Source organism: Cervus canadensis, chromosome X, assembly GCF_019320065.1.
Source record: "Cervus canadensis isolate Bull #8, Minnesota chromosome X, ASM1932006v1, whole genome shotgun sequence".
NCBI lineage: Eukaryota > Metazoa > Chordata > Mammalia > Artiodactyla > Cervidae > Cervus > Cervus canadensis.
In genome coordinates, this window is record NC_057419.1 from 37,108,943 (window position 1) to 37,135,679 (window position 26,737).

General features: G+C 46.5%; 2 protein-coding genes across 15 annotated transcripts in view; one reads left to right on the top strand and one right to left on the bottom strand.

Moving 5' to 3' along the window:
* NHSL2 (NHS like 2) overlaps positions 1-26,737 on the bottom strand; it is a 302,146-nt gene that overhangs the window by 16,903 nt on the left and 258,506 nt on the right. For 7 of the 13 annotated variants that reach the window (XM_043459319.1, XM_043459320.1, XM_043459322.1 and 4 more), the window contains 3 exons: positions 4,070-4,225; positions 1,087-1,214; positions 583-778 (listed from right to left, as the gene is read on the bottom strand). The exons of 5 other annotated variants lie outside the window; for them this stretch is intronic. In XM_043459319.1, the coding sequence (XP_043315254.1) occupies positions 583-778; positions 1,087-1,214; positions 4,070-4,225 (480 nt within the window). The remainder of the gene's footprint in view (positions 1-582; positions 779-1,086; positions 1,215-4,069; positions 4,226-26,737) is intronic. One more of the 13 variants, XM_043459326.1, reaches the window with a different exon arrangement.
* Positions 4,244-9,073, top strand: RTL5 (retrotransposon Gag like 5). 2 transcript variants are annotated; one of them, XM_043459333.1, is made up of 2 exons: positions 4,245-6,280; positions 8,500-9,073. In XM_043459333.1, exons 1-2 carry the CDS (start codon positions 4,711-4,713, stop codon positions 8,730-8,732), a joined length of 1,803 nt encoding a protein of 600 aa, XP_043315268.1. In that variant the 5' UTR covers positions 4,245-4,710; the 3' UTR covers positions 8,733-9,073. The 2 variants fall into 2 exon arrangements, with proteins under 2 accessions (XP_043315269.1, XP_043315268.1); XM_043459334.1 differs by lacking the exon at positions 8,500-9,073 and having other exon boundaries at positions 4,244-8,052.

The window sequence follows — 26,737 nt, forward strand, 5'->3', positions numbered from 1 at the left end:
AATGGGCATGGTACAGGGTTCCACATGTCCCCAGAGAAAAAGCCAGCTGAGCTGTGTACAGTATTTTTCCCATCTCAAGGTAGTACCAGGTTCCTCTTTGATCTTGCCCATTAGGAGGAAGCCCACCCCCACTAGGAGACTGAGTGACGACTCAAAGTGCTGCAATGCCCTTGGTCTGTGCTCTGTCTGATCTTACTATTTACCACCAGCACCCTGAACCCCACATGTCCCCTGAAACTCCTATCTGTGTGCTCCAAACCCAGCTTCTGACACCAAACATAACTCATACACTCTAAGTTTCCACAATGCTCCAAAGAGTACACAAATTCATAAAGTTTTAGAGTTTTCTGGTAAGAGAGTTTCCTTTGCCATCAAATGGTCTCAGTTAGCGTGGCAGGGCCAGTAGAAAGTGAAGAAAGAGCATGCCTCCATTCCCTGGTGAGATCCACGATCTTGACAGTGCAGGGTGAGCCAGTAGCAAAGAAAGTCTTGCTCCCTCCCCCAGCACCCAGTGCATTTGGACAGGATGATCTATAGTTGGCATAGAGGGAAGCAAACAGAGGTGATGCTAAGCAACTCTACCGGAGACGTTGATGGGCACGATGTCAGAGTGTGTGGGACAAGACTGAAGCCACCGCTTCTCCTCTAGGATGGGCAGAGGAAAGGGGCTATTCCAGGCAGCTTGCTTGTCGGCTGTGGTAGGCAGGCTCAGGGAGGCCTCAGGGGCCCTCACACCCTGCATGGTAGTCTCATCCTCGCTCAGCTGCCATTTTGTGGGCTGTTGGGAAAGAAGGTGATGGGAAGGGTGTGCTTCCAACTTGAGATGGGCTGTGCCCACAGGATGGCTGTCTAGACAGGGTGGTCAGAGGCTTCATCGGGGAGGCAGGAGAGCTTTTGGATAGGCTGCCAGGCCAGATGCCTGCTGTGCAGGGCCCACCTCAGTGGGGCCTCGGGATGGCTCTACTGGTGAGCAGAGGTAAGTAGCAGCTTCCAGTGGGTAATGAAAGTTGTTTCAGGTCCCCCATCAATGGTCGTGGGGCAAGCTCTGCATGCTGGCTCTCCCAAGTGGGGGAAGAGGCAACTCACCATCAGTACAAACTCCAGACGCCTGGCAGACTGGAGCCTTGGGCTGGGGGTGGGCTCAGGGGCCTCATCAGCAGAGCGGAAGGTCTGCCCCAGAAGTCTGGCCTCCGAGTACTGTTCCTCATATTCTTCTGAAAAACAGCACAGTGGATACACACTCTAGGGAGACACGGCCAAGCGCCGGGCTGGGGAAGGACCACAAGCTGGGGGCTCCTGCTCTAGCTGCCAGGTCTGACTCGCATTGTTTCTTTAGGTTAGTTCCCAGTGTCTGAGCCTCTGGATTCAGGAATGGAAAAATGCCTACTTCCTACGAGGAGAAAAGAGAGTCAACGGATTTGAGTTGTGCTGGTTCCGGGACTAAGCCTTTGTCTCCATGGCCCCCCATGATAAGTGTTCAACTCAGGGAAGAGACTCAGGATGCAGATGTCTTTGGCCACTCTTTGCTCCAAGGCCCTCTCTTTGAAGCCCTGCAGCTCTTTAGGTTTTTACGCAATCCTACCAGGGACATGACCTGTGTGAAGCACAGAGAAATTTGCCTTGGGAATTTCAATGTTGAACATTCCCTTGGATGCCAAGAACTCTTACCTCAGCCTCTGAGGGTTTGGTTCCCTGCACCTTAGCCCCACTATGGTGGAGGGCAATGTCAGTTCCAGGGGGGCTAAGGTGAAAGAGAGGGAAGGTGGAGGTAGTGGCAGAGGAGAAAGAGAAGTTGAGGGGCATTGTCAGGGAATAAGAAGGATGCAGAAGATTTGAACGGGTTTTATTTAAGTGATGGATTCAATGAATGAAGGAAGTGAGGCTAAAGAACCAACAGTGCTTGCACATTCAGACAGAGACTTGAATCATAGAAACTTGGAGTCAGGAGGGGCCTCGAGGGTTCCCTGGTCCAACGTTTCATTCTGGGCTCCCGTTTCCTCCTCAGCAGCCCTTCCAGGTGTTTCTTCAGCCTCCATACACACCTGCCTGCAGAGAAGGGAAGCAGCCTTCCTCCCAAGGTGGCTCATTCCATCCAAGGACAGTTGGGACTGTCAGGCATATGGAAAGTTCTTCCTTATCTTGAGGTGAAATCTACCTCCCCCTAGGTTTCCACCCACCTGTCCTCATTCTGCCCATGGTGGTAACACAGAGCACACTGACTCTTTCTGCATGGCAGCTCCTCTCATCAGAACACAAGGTTCACGGTGTCCCTTGGAATCTTGCTTCTCTAAGCTGGCCACTGCCCTGGCAGGGAGGTGGGGGTCATGGCTGTTGTCCAATTGGGTGGCCACTCTAAAGTTTTCTCTTCTCCATAAAAGTTAGCCTTTGTTGGTAATGCATAAATGACAGCTGGTAAGACCTCTTTTCGCTTTTAATGTTCACTCAACAAATGCCCTCTTGTGGATCCAGCCCTATGCCAGGTGCTCCCAGAAACCTGAGAGTTCTAAGAGATGTGATTCTTTACACTGAGAAGCCCAGTCTGGTTAGGTGGACAAAATATATACCTGGGATTAGCAGAAGAATGAGTAAATGAACAAATGAAAGGAAAATCAGTTAGAACTATACAAGTCCTTTTGAGCTAGATGGTACAAAGGGCCTTGTATGAGTGCTTAGGGAGGGAATCATGCAAAGTGCAGAACTAGTGTTAAAGGTCTTTTTGGAATCAGCAAGCATAGAACTTGGAAGAAAGTATAAGGATTGGAGTGAGGAAGAGGGAGGAAGGGCTTCTATGCTTGGAAAAGAGCCTCGAGTGGGACAATGAGTGCCTGGAGGGTATAAGGAGCTTGTAACTAGCACTGGGGTTTTATTTGTATTTTTTTCTTGAGATCGAATTTACCTATAGTAAAGTACACAAATCTTCAGTGTGCAGTTCAGTGAATTCTGATATATGCATGCCCCTTGTAATCTCCATCCAGATATTTGCAGCACCCTAAGAGTTTCTCTCATAGCATTGAGTTTTAATCCTCTTGCCACTTACATTGGATAAATCCCACTGGTCAATGTGTTTGTTTTTCATGTTGTAAGATCTATCAGGGACCACATTGTTTTTCTCTTTTACGTTATTTTTAACATTGTGTCTAGATCAGCCTGTGTTCCAAAGGACAGGAATCAGGAGTTGATGTTGCATTTTATCAGTATCATTTTATCCACCTGCCAGATACTGTTGCTAGTTGGTTTAGGAACACCCTATTTTTAATTCTCACAAAATTCTGCCATGTGGGGAACTGGAATCCCCGTTTTGAAGATGACTGACTAACCTGAAGCTCAGAGAGGTTGGGTAATATGCATAATGCCACACAGCTAGTTAGGTGTGGGATTCAACTCAGATTCTGGCTCTGTCTGATTTCAAAGTATGGGTTTTCTCACTTCACCTGGTGTGCACAGTCTGACTGCTCAGGTGTTATGACTGGGCTGTTTCTCTGGTTGTGTGGACCTAGCTTTGTGTACAAGGTGCTCATCAGTATACCTCAAAGACACTGAGCTGGGAATTGGGAATGAGATGAAGTCTGAGTGCTGTGTATTGGGCTTACTTGGTGAGGCAGGAGTGACCCAGGAGACACATGAACAAGGTTATTTCAAAAGCAGAGAGTGTGAAGCCCAGAGAGGGAGACCCTGTTGATGCCTCCTTTGTGTTTGGGTGCCAGAATTCCAAAGGCTTGGGTGATGTGGCAAGAGAAGACCTGAGGGTATGTGGACCCACATTTTCAGAGTCTCTCATCTGGTGCTCTTTGTAAATGACTTGACTCATGGCTCTGTCCCTTTTCCCCGAGACAAGTGAACTGAAAAAAAAGGAAGGGGGGGAGCAAGGGGTGTAAACAGCCTTAAAATTAGAGTCTTTTGGAGTCAGTAGTTTGGACGGTGAAAGATGGCAAGTGTGTCTTTTGTCTTTCAATAGGTTTTCTACTATTCTCTCTTTTTCTCTCGCGGGTCCCTGTCCTTTCTTCGTCGCCTCCCTCTAGCTGCTGCTGGGCCCGTGGCCTCTGGCCGCAGCCCCCCTCCCTCTCAGTACCTTGCAACAGGCTCTGGAGATTGAGCTGCGCCTCGCGAAGCAGCTCCTCTACACTCGGGGGCCTGCCCGAGGAGAGGAACACGTTCACTGGCTGTCGCCATGACGACCTCGAGTGGGCAGTCGCTGTCGCATTTTCCCGACCCGAGTTAGCTGCAGCTAGGGAAGGAGAGAGGCAGTGAGAGGCGCCGCCGAGCGGGGGGGCGGGGGGGCTTGAGGGGGGCGGCACGCAGCGGCCAGTGGGCTCCCGCGGTTCCCTAAGACCCGCCCCTGCCGGGGGTGGGGGGTGGTGGCGCGGGCCGCGCTTAAAAGGCGGGGACGCGCCAGCCGCAAGATTTTTCCTCGACAGATCGTGCCGCAGTCAGTTCCCTACCTCGCCGCCTGCCTCCGCCCGCCCGATTGCCGCCTCGCTGCCTCGCCGCCCGCCTCCTCCGCCCGGCGCCTCCCGGCTCCCGCCGCCGCCCGTCCTTTGCGATCCCCGGGACGAGGTAACGCGCCCCGGGCGGAGCCGCCAGGCCCTCCGAGCTCGCTCCAGTGGGTGTGGCTCGGCCCCCCGCGCGCCCCGCCGCGGCCCCCGGCTCCTCTCACGGCCCTATCTCCCCATCCCACCCCTGCCCGCAGCCCCAGGGCCCCGGCTAGTCCTGATGTCCGAGGCGGCCGGGAATCTCAATAGCCTCCGCATGGCGAACGTGGCCCTGCGAGAAGAATTAAATGCCCTTCGCGGGGAGAACGCCAATCTGGGCCTTCAGCTCGGCAGAGCCCTGGCCGAGGTCAATTCCTTGCGGGGCAATGTCTCGAGCTACATGCGCTGGCCGGTCCCCGGGGTGCCCGCCCTTTCTGAGGAGAACTTTGAGTTCCCGCTCAGTGAGATCGACGCTGCTCCTGAGGGAGAACTGCCCTTCCTGTGCTGGCCTCCCCCGCGCACCGAGCCCGAGTGTGCCCCGGACGAACTGTTGATTAGCGTGATCCAGGATTGCGGCACCTCCGGCGCACCCACCGACCCACCCCCGATGCCCAGTCCACCCCCGCCGGCGCTGCCCCCGCCCCCGGCCAAGGAGCTGCCCCCGCAGCCTCTTCTGCCGCCGCTGGAGCGGCCTGAGATAGAGCCCTTCTCGGGCGACCCAGTCTACCTGGCTGAATTCTTGATGCAGCTAGAGACTTTCATAGCCGACCATGAGGATCATTTCCCCGGGGGAGCTGAGCGGGTGGCCTTTCTGATCTCCTTTTTCGCTGGTGAAGCCAAGGACTGGGCCGTCTCAGTCACCCAGGAAGGAAGCCCCCTGCATGCCAACTTTCCGCGCTTCCTGGATGAAATCCGTAAGCAATTCTGTGGCCCCATTCCCCCAAGCGTGGCAAAAAAAGCCATCCGCAAGCTCAAGCAGGGAGACTGTACCCTGGGCAGCTATGCAGATGCTTTTCAGTTCCTGGCTCAATTCTTGTCTTGGGATGACGGCCGCCTTCAAAACCAGTTCCTCAAAGGCTTATCAGAGTTCTTCCGCAAGGAGCTCTTATGGTCAACTGAAATGGCCGACCTGGACGAGCTGATTCTCGAGTGTGTGGAGATAGAAAGAAAAGTGCGTGTCCCCAAGCCAATGCCACTCCCTGGGGTTCGCAATATCTTCTTCCCTTTTGCAGCAGACCGTAATCTCGAAGGTGAAGAGGGAGAAGAGTGCCACAGTGGGGATGAAGATGAAGAGGCACGCAGGCGCAGGATTCTCAACAAGGACCAGCGGAGGCGCGTGAGAGCAATCCAGCAAGAGACCAGGGGGGAGGAGGAGGAGAAGAGGAGGAAGAGTGAGGAAGAGATGAGGAAGGAGCTGAAACAGAAAGGGGAGGAGGACGGAGAGGAGGAGGAAGAAGAGGAGGCGGAAGAAGAGGAGGCGAAAGAAGAGGAGGAAGAGGAGGGGATGAGGAAGAAGAGGAAGAAGGAGGAGGAAGATCAGAGTAAGGATAAGAAAGAAGAGGAACATGAGGGTGGCCGTCAGGAACCAGAGCAGGAGCCCGAGCAAGAGCCCGAGCAGGAGCAGGAGACAGAGGATGAGACCCAAGATGATGACCTGGATGAGCTGATGGAGATGGAGCCCACCTATGCCAACGCTTCATCCCAGACTTCTGGCTACTATCATGAAAACTTCCTAGATGTGTCGCCTCCCATCATACAGCCCAGCAGACGGAGGAACCAGAATCGACTCCCACTTCTGGAGGGCCTTCCAGGTACCAATTCACCATTCTACAGTTCACCGCCACTGATTCGCCGCGCAGGTCGCCTGGGGCAACGCCAAATCCGACGCCGTCCCCCAGTGCTATTTCGCCTCACTCCGAGGCAGGGGGGCCACCGGGCTGCACGGGGCCGTATTCGCGTGTGAGAGCTGGAGTGAGCTGCCCCCTCCCCCACAACACACCCTTCCACTGTGTTCCCTGCCCCTGCTTTCGCTGCCACACCTGCCTCATTCACTGACCAGTACTTAAGGGAGTTCCAGACCTGCAGAACCTGAAGAAGACCTGGAGGACTCCAGACCATCCTGTGACCGTGACTGGGGAGTGACACTCGGGAAAGGAGGGCGTAGTGATAGCTGTCCTCTCAGTGTGCACTCTGCTCATACCTGCCAGGATCTAGAGAGCAGGTTTCTGGGCCTGTTCCCATAAATGAACTGGTCACCCTCTTGTATTTCCCCTCTAGTTGTTTTAAGCCCTCACCTCTCCTGTGTTAATTCACACTGTGTTCTATGGTTTAATCCTCTGGCTGGCTAACCTGGACTTCACCCAATGGCTCACTGCTCTGCCCGGGACAGGCTCCACTGAACTTCTAAAACCACTGAAGTCACTTACTAGGTATAATTGGTGGACAGCAGGATGCTACCAAGAAACGTGCCTGGAAGCCTACACTTGCTTCAGGTCACCCCTTCAGTAGGAGGGCCCTGAAGAGTCCCCTCCAATTAGCCCAGTGAGGGAATGCAAAGCCACATGTCCAATGGATCACCCAGCTGAGACCTGTCTTCAACTGACTGAGCAAGCTGGTCCCACCTTCCCACAGACCATGGGCTTAGGGCCTTAGAGCTCACCAGATCTGGGACCCTTTCGTCTTACTTCACTGCTCTCCTGGGCATCCCTAGTGGACACAGCCCAATATTCCATGCCCTACTCCTTTCCCTGACGTTGCCTAAAGGGTAGGCAGTTAGGTCAGGGAGGAGGAGGCGGAGAAAGCAGCAGCAACAACTCAATTTGACCTTGTAAGGAGTGACTCTTTCCTTAGGGATGGTGGTCTCCTCCCCTGGCCAGGCCTTGGACTGCAGTCTCCAGCCATAGGTCTTGACAGAAGATTTGCCATCCTTGGGGTTCCAGAGGTGGCTTAATTGGCCTTTCCTTCCCAGAATGCCAGAGAGAGAGAGGTCCAAAGCCTGCTCTTCAACTCCAACGTGAAGGACTCCTTAGTTCTGAGAGGAGAGAGGAAGGTTCTCTCTACAGAGACTGTGCCTCCTGCAGCTTTGCAACCGGGATGACCTCATGTCTCTCACATGAGGGGCAAGCCATAGTCTGATGCTGGGCATTGAGCAGATGGTGAGGTTTAAGAGGTTGACTGCCTCCTAGTAATTCCTGGAGCTTCTGGGTCCTAACCTAGGGGCCTTCACAGAGACCTGCTGCTGGCTTTGGGTCCAGAAGACATGGTTCTGCAGTGAAAAGTACATACTATGTTACTCTGGCCACAGAATGACAGCCAGATCCACTGATGGCCTGAACTGCCCTCCACACTGGGCTTCCTGCACAGGGCCTGGTAGCTGGGCAAGTGCAGCCAAAGTATCTGTGGCCAGAGGGAAGAAAACATAGTAAATTAAACCTCTGTTCCTCACTGGAGTCTGACAGATAACCTCAGCCCAGCCTTAGGATTTTGAGCTCAGAGGCAAGAAAAAGAAGCAGGAGGAAGAGGAGTCACAGAGAAACCCAGTCCTCCGACTGGTTTCCGGTGAGGTCTCTATTCATCAGTGGGAGGTAAGAAGTACTTCTGTTGCTCACACATTTCTCAGCCTGGGGATTGGTGGAGCCAGGTTCCTATAACCTGTTGCTATCTTTTAAAAAGGCTACTCCCTCCTCCAAAGAGAAAAGTAATACATAATCATTATAGAAAATTTGGCAAATAGAGAAAATGATGGGGATCCAAAAGCCACATTCAGAATCCCACCACACAGATGAGCCACACTCTTAACACTTTGCTGCCTTTCTTTCTAGTGTGTTCTTGCCATGTCTTTTCAAAGCTGAGATCTGCGAGCTCTTGATCAGCAGGATTTAAAATGGCTGCCACCTATGCAGTCACGCAGACTGAATAACTTATTTGAGCTTTCTCCTAATGTGTTGGACACATCAATTGCCTGGTTTTCCCCATCCCCACCAGTTCAAAAGTAAATAACCTTGTAAAGAAAATTTTGTCTGTTTTTCAGCTATTTTCTCAGGAGAGAGTTCCAGAAGGAGGCCTGCCATTCTTCAAGGCTGTGGACTCTGTTTGCTGATGGCCAACATGCTGGCCCTGCTGCCCATGTCCCTGTCAGAGAAGTCCAAAGGACAGGTGCCTTGCACCCACACTTACAGGGACCCCTCATCACAGGCCCTGCCTGTTCCCATGGTGCTTTTCATCCTGAGCCCATTTAGCCTCGGCCGTGGAAAGAGCAGATGAGCAGTGAGCTGGTTTATGGCCCTCTGGTGGCAAGGGGGCTTGGGCTCCCCTTTGACCCTCTTCCCCTCCTTTCCCAGATCTTCAATGTTGTGATCTAACAGCCACAAGAGCTGTAAGAGGAACTATGGGCTTTGGGCTATTTCTTGGGTTTAAAGAGGGGTGGGTGGGGGTGGGGGTATGCATGCAAGGGTTTGAGGGCAGCCCAGGGATTCCCAGAGACCCGGGGAGAAATTGAAACCAATGTGTTATTGTGTTACTGTTGTATTACTGTGTTGTGAAGATGAGAAATTGTTCTGTATGCTAAAGCTTTCTCCTCAATAAAAGGATAAAGGGTGTGTAAAGACTGTGTTTCTCTGGGTTATTGAGCAAGTGCAGAAGACCACCTAGGAGGCATTAGGTACTTCCCAGACACTTTGCCTGGATCAGCCCTAGCCTGAAGCCTTGAAGTCCTTCAAACTAAGGGCTCCAGCCTACTGAATCTGTGAATGGCAGAAGCTGTCAGGAGGGAAGTGGAGGGACTAGGCATCTTAAAAAACAGCATTAGTTCTCCACTAATATAAAGATATGAGTGACCAGCCTTACCATCCTGTAACACTGCAGTCCCCCTGGCCTCCAAACACAACAGACGGCGCAACACGACTTTGGAGGGAGGGAGAGGGGAAGGAGGGAAGGCCCTTCCACTTTTTGGCACTAGATGGAGCTATGGGACATCAATGAGAAAGCTGGTGAAGATTTTTAAATACACTCTTGGAGCAAGTCCACGCAGACACTGTCCAGCAAGAATTCACTGCTCCTCACAGACTGTGGGGTCAGAAGAAACTGAATCCCATTCTGGGATTTGCTCAAGTTTCCCAGCCATGAGCTGAATTTTTCTCACCTGGGACAGTGGGTGAGAACGCTTCTGGAGTCCCTAGCAGTGGCTCTGCCAGGCACTTCACACCCATTATCTCATTCATCTCACTCTCCTCTTATAGACGAGGAAAACTGAGGCTTAGAGAGGAGAAAGCCTGGCCCAAGGTTTACAGCTACTAAGTGGCACTATCATAGCACCACAGCTGCCCATTCCCCAGCTCTAGGGATGCTTCACCCCTCTCCACCTCCCTCCACTGGCCCTCCAACAGGGTCTATCCTGTCCTGCCCACCACCGTACAGACATGCTGTGAGAAACAAAGCCTGGCATCAGATGTGTGCTTGCTTTGCCTCTTTATGGGGAAGGAACAAAGGGAGGGAGGGAGAAAAGATGGAGGAAACGCTTGTTTCTGACCGTGTGCCAGGCACTTTCACATTTCATTCCCACACTCAGTGAAGAAGGTAATGGTGTCTTATAGAACTGAGGGACCTGAATTTCAGAGATACTAGGTTGCATGGTGGACTCGGGTCTTTGTGACTCCCAGATCTATACTCTCTCAACTCTGATACTCCAAGCCTTTTCCCAAGAAAGCCCCCTGTCACGCTCAAGCCTCAACCTGACCGGATTCTGGGTCCTTGCCAAAGCAACCAGGTGCCCGATCTCTGGAAGCTCCAGAGCCAGCCAGTTCTGTCCTTCAAGGAAGGGCCTGAAGAGCAAGGCAGGCCAGTGGCAGGGCTGAGTTTATGGAGATGAGTATGCATGAGTGTGCGGCTGACAACTGCCCCTTTGGGGGAGGGACAAGGCTGTGGGGCCATGAGCAGCATCAGGGAGTACTGGAGCTCCCCTTTCTGCTTCAGGGGATGAGATAAAGTCTCCAGCACCCAATGGAGTTTCTCATGCCATTTCAGGGAGAGCTAGGTGATCTCAGATTGCATCTGTGATGGCCTGTCAAAGGAGGTGGGGGCAAGTAAGAGCAGGCTCAGCCTTGCCAACCCTTGCAGTGCGGAGCCCTGTGAGTATAGGAAAAAGAGCCCCCTATTCCAGTCTGGTCACACCACTGACTGGATTTGGGACCCTGTGTGACTCCCAATCCTGCTTAGGACATAGCTTCCTCATCCATATAGTCCCCTGGGCCCAGCACACAGCTATCCAGCACAGGTATTAGCATTTCGTGATCCACACAGTAGGACCACAACCCTAGGTTAGTACATAAACAAAGAAGTGAGTGAATACATGGGCTGCTGGATGGAGAACTAGAGGTAGGCTGCCAAGGGCATTAGCAGATGGTATTAAGTTAGAGGACTAGAGGACCCCCTCCAAAATGGAATGAGGAGCCACCCCCTCCCAATCTAACTTAGAAGGATGTGCTGACATGACCTTTACTAGGTACACCTGTGAGATCTTGCAGTTAAGTTCACAAAACCATCTGCAGAAGCCTGAGTGGGGAAGATGTGGATGAGAAGAAAGGTGTGAAAAAAATCTGAAAGTTGATGGGGGCCTGAGGTGGTGAGGGCTCAGGATGAATCAGCAGAGTGCCATGGGGGCCAGAAATGCTAATACCTTCCAGGGCTGCTGCAACAGAGTGCATGCAGGACTCAGGAGATGGAAGGCCCTACCTGGGATCCTGGCTGCCCAATGGAAGTGACCAGGTTGTATCTCACAGAAGTCCATTTGCATGCCCCAAACAAGGAAATAGAACAAAAGCCCAGAAGAGGAAGCTTAAGGTCACTTGCTCCAACTGCAGAGTTCAACTGTGAGGTCTAGCAATTAGACATCCAGAACTCTTAGCCTCCACCCTCCACTCACACCTACACTGGTGGAATCAGAATCTCCAGGAATTTGTATTTCTAAAAAGCTCCCTAGGCAATTCTAATGACTAGCCCAGCCCAGTGCAGAAAAGAGCCTTGGGGACCAACCAGCTCAGGTGACATTTAGTGGCCAGTTTGGTTCTGAGCCTTCCCACAGAGCTCCCCAGAGCGGAAGCCAGCCTGGAGATCCTGCACTAGCATATAGTATGGGATCAAGAAATATTTGTGCAGTGATCCCCCAGCATGTAGCATGGCCTGGTGTGAGCGTCCCCCTCCAGGACACTTGCTCAGATTGCACTTCCTGAGAAAGGTGTGCCATAAGATGGGCCTGGCCTTGAGAAACCAGGTCCACCAGAGCCTAGGCTGCCAGAACTGACTTCCCTGGGGCCTTGGCCCCTCCCAGGGGATGGAGAAAGGCATTAACAAGGCAAGAGATTATCTCTAAATGGGAGTAGGGGCTCCACCTCCGGCTAGCACTTCCTGCTTCCTGCCTAGACTAGGGAAAGCTCCACAGATCACTTCTCCCCAGGGACTCCACAGACAGAAACACAAAGCCCAGGGTTCTTCGTTGCCCTGGTAACAGTGGGACCTACTTGGAAGAAAACAGTCTCTGAAAGGCCTAGGAGGGTGGATATTTCCTTTGACTGAGGGCAGGCTCTGACCTGCTCTTCGAGGCCCCTCTCTCCTTCCTGCCTGCCACGCAGAGGGGTAGAGCTGGGGCCCCTCACCTCAGTTACTCTCCTAGGAGGGCAGGGCCAGAAAGTAGGGCCCTGGCTGTTTATTCTGCTCTTAGAGGTGTTAGCCTGTGAATTCATGGCAATTGTCTTCTGGCCTGAAGAAGACTTTCCAAACACAACGAAACTCGAAATTCGAGGAGGGCAAGTGCCCCCAGCAATTGTGGTCCTGGTCCCACCTCCTCCTCACCACTTAGAGCAGAGGCAGAGCCAGAGGGAATGTCAGAAGTTCCAGACTCCTCCCCTCCCAGTTTAGCCCCGCCTCATCTCTCCGCCGACTACTTAATTAGCTTCCTTGTTGGTCTTGTTTGTTGTTGTTTAGTTGCTCCGTCGTGTCCGACTCTTTTACAACTCCATGGACAATAGCTTACCAGGCTCCTCTGTCCATGGGATTCTCCAGGCAAGAATACTGGAGTGGGTTGCCGTTTCCTTCTCCAGAGGATATTCCCGACCCAGGGATCAAACAGTAGTCTCTTTTGTCTCCTGCATTGGCAGGCGGGTTCTTTATAGTAGCGCCACCTGTTGGTCTAACCAGCCTCTAGTCTCTACCCCTTCTAATCAATCCACTTTCTGCAGCTTGGTTGTGGGGTGGGTGGGCATGGTTCTTTGAACAGGCAAATCTGGTCCTGTTGCTGCTATATACAAACCCTTTAACGGCTCTCCTTCCTCTATTGGAAGACTTGTGGACCAGGTTCTGATCTTCCTCACTCAGTTCAGTTCAGTCATTCAGTCATGTCCGACTCTTCACAACCCCATGGACTGCAGCACACCAGGCCTCCCTGTCCATCACCAACTCCTGGAGTTTACTCAAACTCATGTCCATTGAGTCGGTGATGTTATCCAACCATCTCATCTTCTGTCATCCCCTTCTCTGCCCGCCTTCAATCTTTCCCAGGATCAGGATCTTTTCCAGTGAGTCAGCTCTTCACATCAGGTGGCCAAAGTATTGGAGTTTCAGCTTCAGCATCAGTCCTTCCAATGAATATTCGGGACTGATTTCCTTTAGGATTGACTGGTTTGATCTCCTTGTAGTCCAAGAGACTCTCAAGAGTCTTCTCCAACACCACAGCTCAAAAGCATCAATTCTTTGGCACTTAGCCTTCTTTATCATCCAACTCTCACATCATATATGACTATTGGAAAAACCATAGCTTTGACTATACGGACCTTTGTAGGCAAAGTAATGAATGTCTCTGCTTTTTATATGCTGTCTAGGTTGGTCATAACTTTTCTTCCAAGGAGCAAAACATCTTTTAATTTCATGGCTGCAGCCTTCCTCACTATCTGGTTATAAATAAACTACCATCTCATCTGCCCATGCCAACCTTCTTCCCTCTTCCATTCAATCCAAACCCCAGACATTCTGAATTACTTTCTTCTTTCCTTACATACCAGACTCTTTTATGCCTCTAGCCCTTTGCATGCCCTATTGCCTCTGCCTTAAAAATTCATAAGCACTCCTGGCCCCACTCCAACTGGCGATCTCCTCTGCTCCCAGACCACTTCCTTCTCGATGCTGCTTTCACTGCCCAGACAAGCTCATCCATTTCTGAGTCCCCAGTCGGTCCCCTTGCCCCAACTCCAGTGCTCTGTAAGGCTTGAGTAGAGGCTGGTTCATGACCCTAAATGAGCTTGGTATTCATTTGTCCCCTTCACATGTAGGCGCTGCACTGGCAGTAGACTTTGGGAGGATGGGAGGACTGGCCTCCTGAGATCTGGCTGCGGGCTGATGGTATGCAAGTGGAGCTGGAAGCACCCTCTTCCCTCCATCAAGCTGGAGGTATGGACAGTAGGAATAAGTTGGGAAGAGAACTCAGGAGTGTGCAGAGCTTGTTGTTCATCCCCAAATGACTACCCCCTTGATGGTCCCCATCTGTTTGGGGGAGACAGGCAGTTGCTTCTAATCAGCCATGTGCTGAAGAGAGACCTCTGCTGGCCTTGAGAGTCACACAGACCTGGCTTTGAACTCTGGCTCTACCATTTCCTTGTGTGTATCCTTGGGTCAGTCATTTCACCTCTCTAAGCTCCAGTTTCCTTTTTCTAAAAACAGAGATAGCAATAGTATATATGTATATATATATATATATATATATTAGGAGATATATATTAGTGAGATCATCAATATGAACAAAAATAATAAAAATAACTAATACTTATGAGCAGTTACTATTTGTTGGGGACTAAGTGCTATTAACTCATTGAGTCATTGCACAAACCCTATAAAAGTAGGTAAGTTGGTAGTGTTATTATTCCCCACTTTGCAGATTAAGAAGCAGCAGGGAAATTTGAATTTGCTTAATGTCACAGCACTAGCACACAAGTGTTTTCGAGCCCTCCAGTAAGATAAGGAAAGTTTTGTGGATCAGAAATGAAGCCAGTGGAGCAGGAGAGCACCAAGATATAGGGCAAGGGTCTCAGTCTCTTTTTGGTCATCGGTCCCTCTAGCAGTTTGGTCAAACCTCTGGACGCCTCAGAATATGGTTTTCAGATGCATAAAATATAATGTGTAGAATTACAAAGGAAATGAATCATATTGAAATGGTTATAAGAAATACTTTTAAGAAATTGTGATCTAGTTATATTACTTTAATAATGCATTAAGTTACAAGACTGAGTGGCAAGTCTATAGAATAGAGGTTTTGAAGTGATGATGAGCATAAATAACTTTTCGGAGATACAATAACTCTAATCTGATATGAAAATATTTGTGATTTTGATCACAGATAAAGTCACAGATACTGTTAATACTATTATGGCTTGCTGCCTACATTCCCAATTTGAGGAAATGCTAAATTTCTGTTAGAGATTAGTGGAAAAGGATCAAATAGTTTTCCCATCCAAGTTCATAGACTCCCTAAATTCTTTCCACACACTGCTTGGAGGTCCACAGAGCTCAAGTTGAGAAGCCCTGCCCTACGGTGTCACAGAAAAGACAATAGCTGCATTTGAAGCTCTAAGGAGAAGCTGGGGGGCTGGCAGAAAGACAAGTGTGTGGTTTCTCTTTCAAGAACTGTTTACAGAAATCATGGTCTGGCAGCTCCTTCTTCCTCTTGGTCCTGAGTCAGCAGCCCAGGGTGGGGCTGAGGCTGTCACACTTGGTTTGAGTTTCAAGCTCACCACATACTCATCCCTAAGAGTTGATTTGTTGCCACTTCCTTTCCAGTGAAATCTCAGTGGGTTTTGCTCCCTTTTAAAATTTGGACTTGCTTGCACATACAGATTTCCTATTAGTCTGGAAATAATCTTTAAGCGAACATTTTATTGGCTCAAAGACATTTTCTGAGATAATAGATGCTTCAACCCCCAACACCCCAGCCAGACTTCAGGCTTGCAGAGAGGGGAAAGATCACCAACTGTGCTATGCACCCCAGACCACCAGTCAAAATTGGCACTTTCCCAAAACACCAAATGCTTTTTCCTGACTTCCTGACTTTGCCACCTGTCAGCTGAATTCCTGCCAACCAGGGCAGCATAGTCTGGGTGCCATGGCTAAGGAGACAAATGGTCAGAACAGCAGTAGGTCTCTGGCCTTTCTAACTTGCCTCTGTTCCCATTCAAGACTCAAAGAGCACTGTTTATCAAGACCAGGCCTCAGGTTTACTCACAATGCTTTGCTTGGGGCTTCTAGCTAGCCAGGGTCTGCTGCCTTCTGCTCTTCCCCAGGTCCCCATATTTATTCAGAAATTAGCAATACTTGGCTTATGGCCAGTGTGCTAAAAGGACTTCAGCTTAATTTCTAAAATGAGTGGTTGAGATTGTGACAGTCTTATGAACTATAGCCAGGGGCTAATAAAGAGGCTGGTTCACAATGAATCTGCCTCAGTTAGCCAAGGGAACAGGATAGTATGCTTCGGGGGTTTAGATTGAGAGCTTCATGTGCTGGAAGGTGAAGAAGACTTATTCTTTTGACTATAAAAGAAATATATGTATGTTCTTAGGTTGGCCAAGTCTCCCAAACATAGGCAGAAAGAAACTGAGGATCAAATGAGAATTCAAAAGAACTTTGATTAGCTAGATTGACCAAGAATAAAAGTGAGACGATCCCAATTACTTAAATCAGAAATTAAAAAGGGGACATTACAATCCACCTTATAGAAATAAAAAAGATTATAAAAGAATACTATGAACAATTGTATGACAATAAATTATACAAGTTAGAGGAAATGCATAAATTCTTAGAAAGACACAAACTATTGAAAAGACACAAAGAAGAAACAAAAACTCCAAATAAATCTGTTGTAAGTAAAGAGATTGAATTAATAATCAAAACTACCCATGAAGAAAAGCCCAGACACAGATGGCTTCTTTGATGAATTCTACCAAATAATTAAATAAGAATTAATGTCAATTCTTAAAAAAACTCTTTCAAAATGTAGAAGACGAGGTAATACTTCTCAACTCATTCTATGAGGCCAGTATTATCCTGGTAACAAAAATAGACACAAAACATAACAAAAAAGCTACAGGCTGATATCTCTTATTATTATGGACACAAAAATCCTCAACAAGATATGAGCAAACCAAATCCAGCAACATACACATTACCATATGTAAAATAGATAGCCAGTGGGAATTTGCTGTGTGACTCAGGGAACTCAACCTGGGGCTCTGTGACAACCTAGAGGGGTGGGGTGGGTGGGAAGTGGGAGGGAGATTGAAGAGGGAGGGGACATATGTATATCTATGGCTGATTTATGTTGACATATGGCAGAAACCAACAGAATATTGTAAAGCAATTATCCTTCAATTAAAAATAAATAAATTAAAAAAAGGACCACACATCATGGCCAAGTAGGATTTATCCCAGGAATGCACAGTTGTTGTAACGTTTGAAAATCATTTTATGAAATGCAGCATATCAATAGAATAAAAAGCAAAAACATAATTATTTCAAAAGACACAGAGAAAGGATTTGACAAAATCCAACACCCTTTCATGATAAAAAAAATACTCTCAACCAATAGAAATAGAAAGAAAGTTTTCCAAGTTGACAAAGGGCATCTGTGAAAAACCCACAAGAACATCAAAATAGTGAAATGCTAGAAGTTTTCCCTCAAGACCAGGAATGGACAAGGGTATGCTCTCTCACCACTTCTGCTCAACATTGTACTGGAGGTTCTAGCCAGAGCAATTTGATAGGAAAAAGAAATAAAAGGCACTGGAAAGACTGGAAAGGAAGAAGGACAGATGACATGATCCTGTATATAGACATTCTAAGGAATCCACTAAAAACTATTCAAAGTAATGGATGAGTTCAACAAAGTTGTAGGATATGAAATCAATATAAAATTGTATTGTTATATACATGTAATGAACAATCTGAAGTAAAATTAAGAAAATAACTCCTTTTACAATATCATCAAAAGAATAAAACACTTAGAAAAAATTAAACAAAAGCGGTGCCAGACTTGTACACTGAAAACTTACAAAAAAAAGAAGACTGAAACAGATGGAAAGACCAAATACTAAACATTGTTAAGACATCAATACTCTCCAAAATGATCTACAGATTGAATGCAATTTGGATAGAAGTCCAGTTGAATTCCTTGTAGAAATTGACAGGCTGAGGTTAAAATTCATATGGAAATTCCAGGGACCCAAACAAACTTAAAAAAGAACAAAGTTGGAGGACTCACACTTCCCACCAATTTCAAAACTCTACGCAAAGCTCCTGGGAGTAGGAAATGGCAACCCACCCCAGTATTCTTGCCTGCAGAATTTCACGGACAGAGGACCCTGGTGGGCTACAGTCCATGGGGTGGCAAAAAGTCGGATACAACTGAGCACACATGCACAGTAATTAAAATAATGTGCTACTAGTGTAAGGGTAGCATATAGATCAATGGAACAGAATTGAGAATCCAGAAATAAACTCATACTCATGACCAATGATTTTTGACAAGGGTGCCAAATTCATTCAATGGGGAAAGAACAGTCTTCAACAAGTGGTATTAGGACAACTGGATCTCCACATGTAGAAGCATGAACTTGGGAATTCTTTCTTACACTTACACAAAATTAAACTCAAATTAGATAAAAGACTTACACATAACAACTAAAACTATAAAACTGAGAAGGAAAAATAGACGTAAATTTTTAAGACCTTGGGTTACACAACAGTTGCTTAGTTGTGACACATTGCACAAATAACAAAAAAATAGATAAACTGGAATTTATTAAAATTTTTTAAAAATTGTGTTATAAATAATGCCATTGAGCAAGTAAAAAAGCCTGGAGTTCTCTGGCCATCCAGTGGTTAAGAATCCACTTGCCAATACAGGGGACACAGGTTCCATCCCTGGCCCAGGAAGATCCCACATACCACAAGGCAGCTAAGTCTGTGCCCCACAACTACTGAGCCCATGTGCCACAACTACTAAAGCCTGCACACTCTAGAGCCTGTGCTCCACAACAAAGAGAACCCACCACCACGAGAAGCCCACACACCACAATTAAAGAGCAGCCCCCACTTGCCACAGCTGGAGAAAGCCCATGCACTGCAACAAACACCTAAGGCAGACAAAAATAAATAAATAAATACATAAAAGTAAATAGCTTCCAGAATGCTAGAAAATATTTGCAGATCATGTATCTAATAAAGACTTGTATCCAGAATATATAAACTTCTCTTACAAATCAGTAATAAAAAGACAAATAACTGAATTCAAAAATGGGTAAAAGATCTGAATAGACATTTCTCCAAGATATACAAATGGCCAATGAGCACATAAAAGATGTTCAATATCATTAGTCATTAGGAGAATACAGATAAAAAACACAGTGAGATCCCACTCCACACCCACTAGGATGGCTAGAATCAAAAAGTCAGACAAATGTTTATGAGGATGTGAAAAAATTGGTACTCTTACACATTGCTGGTGGGAATGTAACATAGTGCAGCTGCTTTGGAAAATGGTCAGTCCCTCAAAATGTTAAATATGGGGTCGTCATACAATTCAGTATTTCCATTACTAGGCATACACCCGAGTGAAATGAAAATACACATCCACACAAAAACTTGTAAATGAATATTTATAGCCACATTGTTTACAATAGCCAAAAGAGGAAGCAACCTATGTGCATCAGCTGACGAATAGATAAAAAAATAAACAAAATATGGTGTAGCCATACAATGGAATGCTATCCAGTTGTATCCTAAAGCCTTTGACTGTGTGGATTGCAAACTGTAGAAAATTCTTAAAGAGATGGGAATACCAGACTACCTTACCTGCCTCCTGAGAAACCTGTATATAGGTCAAGAATCAACAGTTAGAACTGGACATGAAACAACAGACTAGTTGTTGTTGTCAAGGCTGTATATTGTCACCCTGCTTATTTAGCTTATATGTAGAGCACATCATGTGAAATGTTGGGCTGGATGAAGCACAAGCTGGAATCAAGATTGCCAGGAGAAATATCAATAACCTCAGATATGCAGATGACACCACTCTTATGGCAGAAAGCAAAGAGGAACTAAAAAGCTTCTTGATGAAGGTGAAAGAGGAGAGTGAAAAAGCTGGATTAAAACTCAACATTCAAAAAACTAAGCTCATGGCATCCGATCCCATCACTTCATGGCAAATAGATGGGGAAACGAAGGAAACAGTAAGAGACTTTATTATTTTGGGCTCCAAAATCACTGCAGATGGTGACTGCAGCCATGAAATTAAAAGATGCTTGCTCCTTGGAAGAAAAGCTGTGACAAACCTAAACAGCGCATTAAAAAGCAGAGACATTACTTTGCTGACAAAAGTCCATATAGCCAAGGCTATGGTTTTTCCAGTAGTCATGTACAGATGTGAGAGTTGGACCAAAAAGAAGACTGAGCACTGAAGAATTGATGCTTTTGAACTGTGGTGTTGGAGAAGACTCTTGAGAGTCCCTTGGACAACAAGGAGATTAAGCCAGTTAATCCTAAAGGGAATCAACCCTAAATATTCATTGGAAGGACTGATGCTGAAGCTGAAACGCCAATACTTAGGCCACCTGATGAGAAGAGCTGACTCATTGGAAAAGATCCTGATGCTGGGAAAGATGGAAGGCAGGAAGAGATGGGGACGACAGAGGACAAGATGGTTGGATGGCATCACCGACTCAAAGGATATGAGTTTGAGCAAACTTCGAGAGATGGTGAAGGACAGGGAAACCTGGCATGTTGCAGTCCATGAGGTCACAAAGAGTTGGACAGAACTGAGTAACTGAATTGAACTGAACTGATCCAGTCATAAAAGGGAAAGAAGTAATGAGACATACGACAACATCAATAAACCTTGAAAACATTATGCCACACCAAAGAAGCCAGACAGAAAAGGCCACATCATGAATGATTCTATTTACATGGCATGCCCAGAATAGGCAAATCCATAGAGATAGTAAGTAGATTAGTGGTTATCTAGGGCTGGGAAGGGGGTTTAAGGTTTCTTTCAGGGTATTGAAGATGTTCCAAGATTGGGGTGATCGCTGCAGAACTCTTGTTCTTGTTGTTCAGTCGCACAACTCTAAACATACTAAAACCCGCATAATTGTACATTTTAAAATGTGTGAACTGTACGGTAAATGCATGCATTATGTCACAATAAAGCTGTTATATACATGAAAAAGAACCTTGGTAAGTCAGAAGTGTACCACAATATCATACTCAAGTGTCAAAACAAAGGCCACAAGATGAGATCAGGGTTGTTGTTGCTTAGTGACTAAGTCTTATCTGACTATTTTCGGCCATTTTGTGCCAGGCCACTCTGTCCATGAGATTCTCCAGGCAAGAATTCTGGAGTGGGTTGCCCTTTCCTTCTTCAGGGGATCTTCCCAACCCAGGGATCAACTGTGTCTCTTACGGATTCTTTACCTTTGAGCCACGAGGGAAGCCCAAGATCATGGTAGCTAATTGATAAACTGCAGAAATTCTAGTATGTCTTAGTAGATTCCATAGTGACCATGTATCAACAGATATGCTACCATTTAAAAGTAAACGGTTACCAAGGTACAAAGAAATACTGCTTGTAGAGATCTTAGTAAACTCTAACTGGAGAGTTGTTGTTCTAAGTAGCAGAGTTTAAAAGAGGAAAGTAGAGCTGAGAGTAGCATATGTGCCTGAAGTTTCAAACTTACTACCTACCTACCCCAGTAATCTGACCTAGACCTTGATCCTAAAGTCAGCTATTTTGACCTTATGCCAGGATTTTACAGTCTAATCAGGAGTCCCCTGGTACCTAAATATATATGTAGGTGGAAAGATGGGGATATAGCCAGCTAGCTGGACTTATTCCTTTAGAGATGGAGATCTAGTTGAAGCTCTCACCAAATATTCAGACTTTTCCAAGAAATCAGCAAGGTCTGAGCTTCCAAGACCATGCTGAGTCTCAGCTGGAATGTTTCTCCCTTTCTGAGGATGAGTTCACTGTCCAGCCCTCATGCCCACCTCCCAGCCATCTTTGGTGCCATTATTGAGGTTCTTTAGTTGGACCAGACTCTGGCTCACATCTCTTCAATTTTAACCTTGAGGGACTTTGAGTTTTGCCCTCCTGTACCTGAATGGAGACAGGGACAACATATGGCAGTCCTATATCTTGAGTGCTCTAGAGAAGTCTTTTCTTCAACTCCACCCATTGGTTATCTATGATGCAATACATTTTTCTTGTCTAATCAGATTTATTTAATATTTTGATTCCAAAGATATATTTAACCACATGCAAATGTTTGTGATTAGAGAAAGAAATCACCCATGATTTTACCCTGTTCATGAGCATACACAGTTTTACATAAGTACAATAACAGTAAAGATACAATTTTGTACCCTTTTTTTTTTACTTATCAAATCATAGAAACTTTATGACCCTGTTTTTTACTTAGAATCACTGTCATGCTGAAGGAGCAGACAGAAGCCCTAGGCTCCATTATTTCCAACAATAACAGTTGTTAACATTTATAAATGTTACACCAGGCAAAAGGAGAAGAGGGTGGCAGAGGATGAGATAGGTGGATGGCATCACCAATTCAATGGACACAAACTTGGGCAAACTCCGTGAGATGATGAGAGACAGGGAGGCCTGGTATGCTGCAGTCCATGGGGTCACAAAGAGTTGGACGTGACTTAGTGACTGAACAACAACAAAAACAGCATTTATAAATATAGCTCCTTACCATGTCCCAGACATTGGTCTAGGCACTTTGCAAGTTTAATCTTGCAGGGTTGTTGTGAACCCTGTAAGGCAGGTACTATTATAGCCCCCATTTTACAGATGAAGAAACTGAGATACTGAAAAGTTAGGTCTTTTGTCCAAAGTCATAGCTAGTAACACAGGTTGCCTGGTGCCAGAGTTTGTGCTCATAACTCCTTCAGTGAGTCTCAGACTTGACTGAGAATCAGAATTCCATGGAGGGCCTCTTAAAACACAAATCGCTGGGCCCCACTCCCAGAGTTTATAATTGAGTAGGTTTGGAGTAGAGTCCAAAATTCTGCATTTCTCACAAGTCGCCAAGGGATGCTTATCCCGCTGGTGTGAGAATCACATTTGGGAACCACTGCCTCCTGAGAGCAGCATGCAAGTTAGGTACCTAGGTCCCTAAACCAGTCCTTACAGTGTCCTTACAGGAAGGGGGCATGACTTTCTACCTGCTTCTTCTTCCCTCCCTATTCCCTCTGTAGGACATCCACCCAGGAACACCATGTCACAAGGGGGTTGCCTGAAGAGAGTGCATATTCATGCCAGTCTCAGACTCAATTAGCTAAATGCAATCCCATCCACTAAAAGGGCTGATAAATCAGTCCCTGGCTGTCAGGCTGCTCTGGTCACTACTGAATTAATGCCTGTGCTGTCACTTGCCTGGTGCCTTCAGTCAATTGATCTCACAGGTTAATAAGATTAACTCAAGCTTAACTCAGCCAGACTGGCTTCAGCCTCCCATGTCCCCCCAAACTGGGGAGGCTCAGGTGCAAGAGAGCTCTGCTCCCTTCCAAAGAGAGCAGCTTTCCAGGAGAGGAAGGGCGATTTTATGTCGCATCAACTAAGTAAAAGTGCATTTTGTGATTTGCAGGATTGAGACGGCCTCATCTGGAAACTGATTGGTGGGCATAGGGAACAAACTGGTTTGGCAATAATGAGAAGGAACAGATTAGTCCATTTGATCACAAAGCAAATCACTTGAAAGTCTGGGCACCAAAAAAAAAAAAAAAAGAAAGAAAGAAAGTCTGGGCAGCTGTGTCACCAGGGACACAGAAGATGGGACTTGGGGCTGGACAGGGCTGGCTCTGAGCCTACGTCATCACAACTTAGCTGGGTCTCCTCTCTGAACCTAGGATTCCTCATTGATAAAATGTGCTCAGAATATTTCCATTCTGTCTGTATTGACATGTATACAATGAAAGTATCCTTGGAGATAAAGTTGGGAGTAGTGTTGTGGATTGTGGAAAGCACCTAAACTGAAGGCTGGCCCATCAGTGGCCCTCAAAGGTCACTGCCTGAGGAGACAAATTGGAATAGAGATTAGAGCTCAGAATGGGAGAGCAGCCAGGCATCTGAATTCAAAACTGATGCTTTCCTCTTTGAAAACCCCTCTAACATCTGCCTATAGCCTTGCCCTTCATGGAGGTCTCCTTTGCCAGGCAGTCTCCTCATAGCAGACACTGATGTGCTGCCCAGATCTCACCTCAGGGACAAACAATTTAGTCTCCTAAGTGCTTACAGAGCTGCCTTAGGCAGCATTCTACTGCTCTGGGGATTCCTTTGCTTTCCTTGGGGATTCCTTTGCTTTGGGGAATCTGTGGGGATTCCTTGCCAAATGTCATACCTTCTTCCTAGGGTGGCTCTTTCATCCCCAGTCAGGCCAACTCTGAATTGCCAGCTCAGAGCCAGAGCCTCCCACTTAGGGTGACTGAGCAAGGCCTTAGGACAGCAGTGCACTTTGTCCCACCCGCACAACCCTGCTTCTTCACCCTCTTTCCAAAGCTGCAGATCCTGAGATCCTCCCTAATAAACTTCCTGCACACCCATCTCCACCTCAGAGTCCAATTTCTGGGACACCCAACCTCCCTTGGTGGAGCATGCACCTCATGGCTCTGGTAGAGACTATATTTTTTGCTCCCTTTCCCTGTTAATGACCTCTAGGCAATCTCTCTCTTTAAAAAATGTCAATTTTAGGACTTCCCTGGTGGTCCAGTGATTAAGAATCCACCTGCCAATGCTGGGAACATGGGAAGATTCCATATGCTGCAGAGAAACCAAGTCTGTGTGTCACAACTACTGAAGCCCATGCCCTAGAAGCCACACACTGCTGCTACTGAAGCCCCCACTCCTAGAGCCCATGCTCCACAACAAGAAGCCATTGCAATGAGAAGCCAGTGCACCGCAATGAGAGTGGCCCCCGCTTGCCGCAACTAGAGAAAAGCCCACATAGCAACAAAGACCCAGAACAGCCAAAAATAGATAAATAAATTTTAATTTTAAAATGTCAATTTTACTTTCTTTCTCTTACGCTTTTCTTTTTTCCCTTGTTACAAAAGCAAAACATGTTTATCAAAGTGAAAAATCAGAACATACAAGCAAACTGAAAGAGGAAAAAAAAAAAACACATCATCTTCCACATGCCAGAGACAAGCACTGCTGATACTTTGGGTGTATCTTTCCGGAAGTTTTCCTATGCCAAACAAATCATGGGATCATACTGTAAATATTGCTTCATGGTTTGCTCTCACTCCTACAATAAATCTTTTCTTCCAGTCTCATTTAGCTACCCTGTGAGACTGGGAACGTGAAGACCCAGAAGCCTGTGGGTTGCCAGAGACCCAAGTCCAGCTCCTCAAATAATAGAGATGTGGAAACTTGGGCCCAGAAAGATGAAAGGTGTCTTCCCAGGTCCTACGCTGAGTTAGTGTGAGAGGGGCTCCTCCCCAGCCACCCAAGGCCATCCACATCTGAGCCTATTTTTCAGACCTTTGAGTTGTCCAACCAGGTGCATGCAGGATTTGCATAAAAGAAAGGCAAGAAAACAAGGACAGTATGTAAATGCTTGTGTCCGGGTCTGGGCAGTTTTGTGGGCTTTGGAGCTCAGCACTCAATCAGGAGGTCGAGGTTCTGCATTGAGTGCTCAGAGTGACCCCTCATGGCCACTGTCATTCTGCCTCTGCTTGGTACTCTGCGTCCCTGCCTCCCATATGTTTCCAGCGTGGTGGACAGAAGAGTCATTCTTGAAGTTAAGGGACAAGGAGATGGGTTCTTAGATATGACACCAAGGACATAAGCAACAGAAGAAATAAATAAGATAAATTATACTTCATTAGAAAAAAAAACCCTTTTGTGCTTCAAACAATGCCATCAAGAAAGTGAAAAGAACAACTCCCAGAACTGGAGAAAATATTTGCCAATCATCTACCTGATAAGGAACTTGTATTTATCAATAGAGTATATAAAGAACTCTTACAACTCAATACTAAAAAGACAAATACTAACATAATGTACAAATGGGCAGACATTTCTCCAAAGAACGTACATAAATGGCCAGTAAGCACATGGAAAGATGCTTGACATCTTTAGTCATCAGCACACTGAAACCACAATGAGATCCCACTTCACACTCACTAAGATGGCTAGAATCAGATAGTCACAAGTGTTGGCAAGGATGTGGGGGAATTGGCCACAAATACATTGCTGGAGGAAATATAAAATTATGCAGCCACAATGGAAAACAGACTGCAGTTTCTCAAATGATTAAACATAGAGTTATGACATGATCCAGCAGTTCCACTCATAGCTATCACCCGAGAAAATTGAAAACATATGTTCATAAAAAATCATGTACATGAATGCTTGTAGCAATACTATGCATAATAGCCAAAAGGTGGAAACACACCAAATGCCCATCAATGGATGAATGGATAAACCAAATGTGGTATATCCACACAATGATACATTATTTGCCAGTAAAAAGGAATGAAGTTCTTATACATGTTATAACATGGATGAACTTTGTTGACATTATGCTAAGTGAAATAAGCTAGTCACAAAAGGTAACACATTGTATGATTCTATTCATGTGACATGTCCAGACTAGAAAGTAGATTAGTGATTACCAGTGGCCAGGGTAGGTGATGGTGAAAGTAGGACGTGATTGCTAATGGGTAAAGGGTTGCAAACTTTCTGGAATTAAACTGTTGATGGCTGCACATATATGGGAATATACTAAGAACCAATGAATTATATGCTTTAAATGGGTGAACTATGAAAAGATACATGCACCCCAATGTTCACAATAGCCAAGACACAGCAGTAACCTAAATGTCCGTTGACAGATGAATGGATAAAAAGATGTGGTGTACACACACACACACACATACACTGGAATATTATTCAGCCATAAAAAGGAATGAAACCATGCCATTTCAGCAACATAGATGAACCTAGATAGAGATTATCATACTAAATGAAGTCAGACAGCGAAAGACAAATATCATATGATGTCACTTATATGTGGAATCTAAAAAATGATACAAATGAACTTATTTACAAAACAGAAATAGACTCACAGACATATGAAACAGACTTACAGTTACAAAGGGGAAAGGGTAGGGGAAGGATAAATTAAGAGTTTGGGATTAGCAGATACAAACTACTATGTGGA

Bases quoted from the DNA above. Each gene is read 5' to 3' on its own strand.
- RTL5 (XM_043459333.1), top strand. From the start codon at position 4,711: ATGTCCGAGGCGGCCGGGAATCTCAATAGCCTCCGCATGGCGAACGTG. The intron at 6,281-8,499 runs GTACCAATTCAC...TCTGTTTTTCAG, and splicing joins ACTTCTGGAGGGCCTTCCAG to CTATTTTCTCAGGAGAGAGT.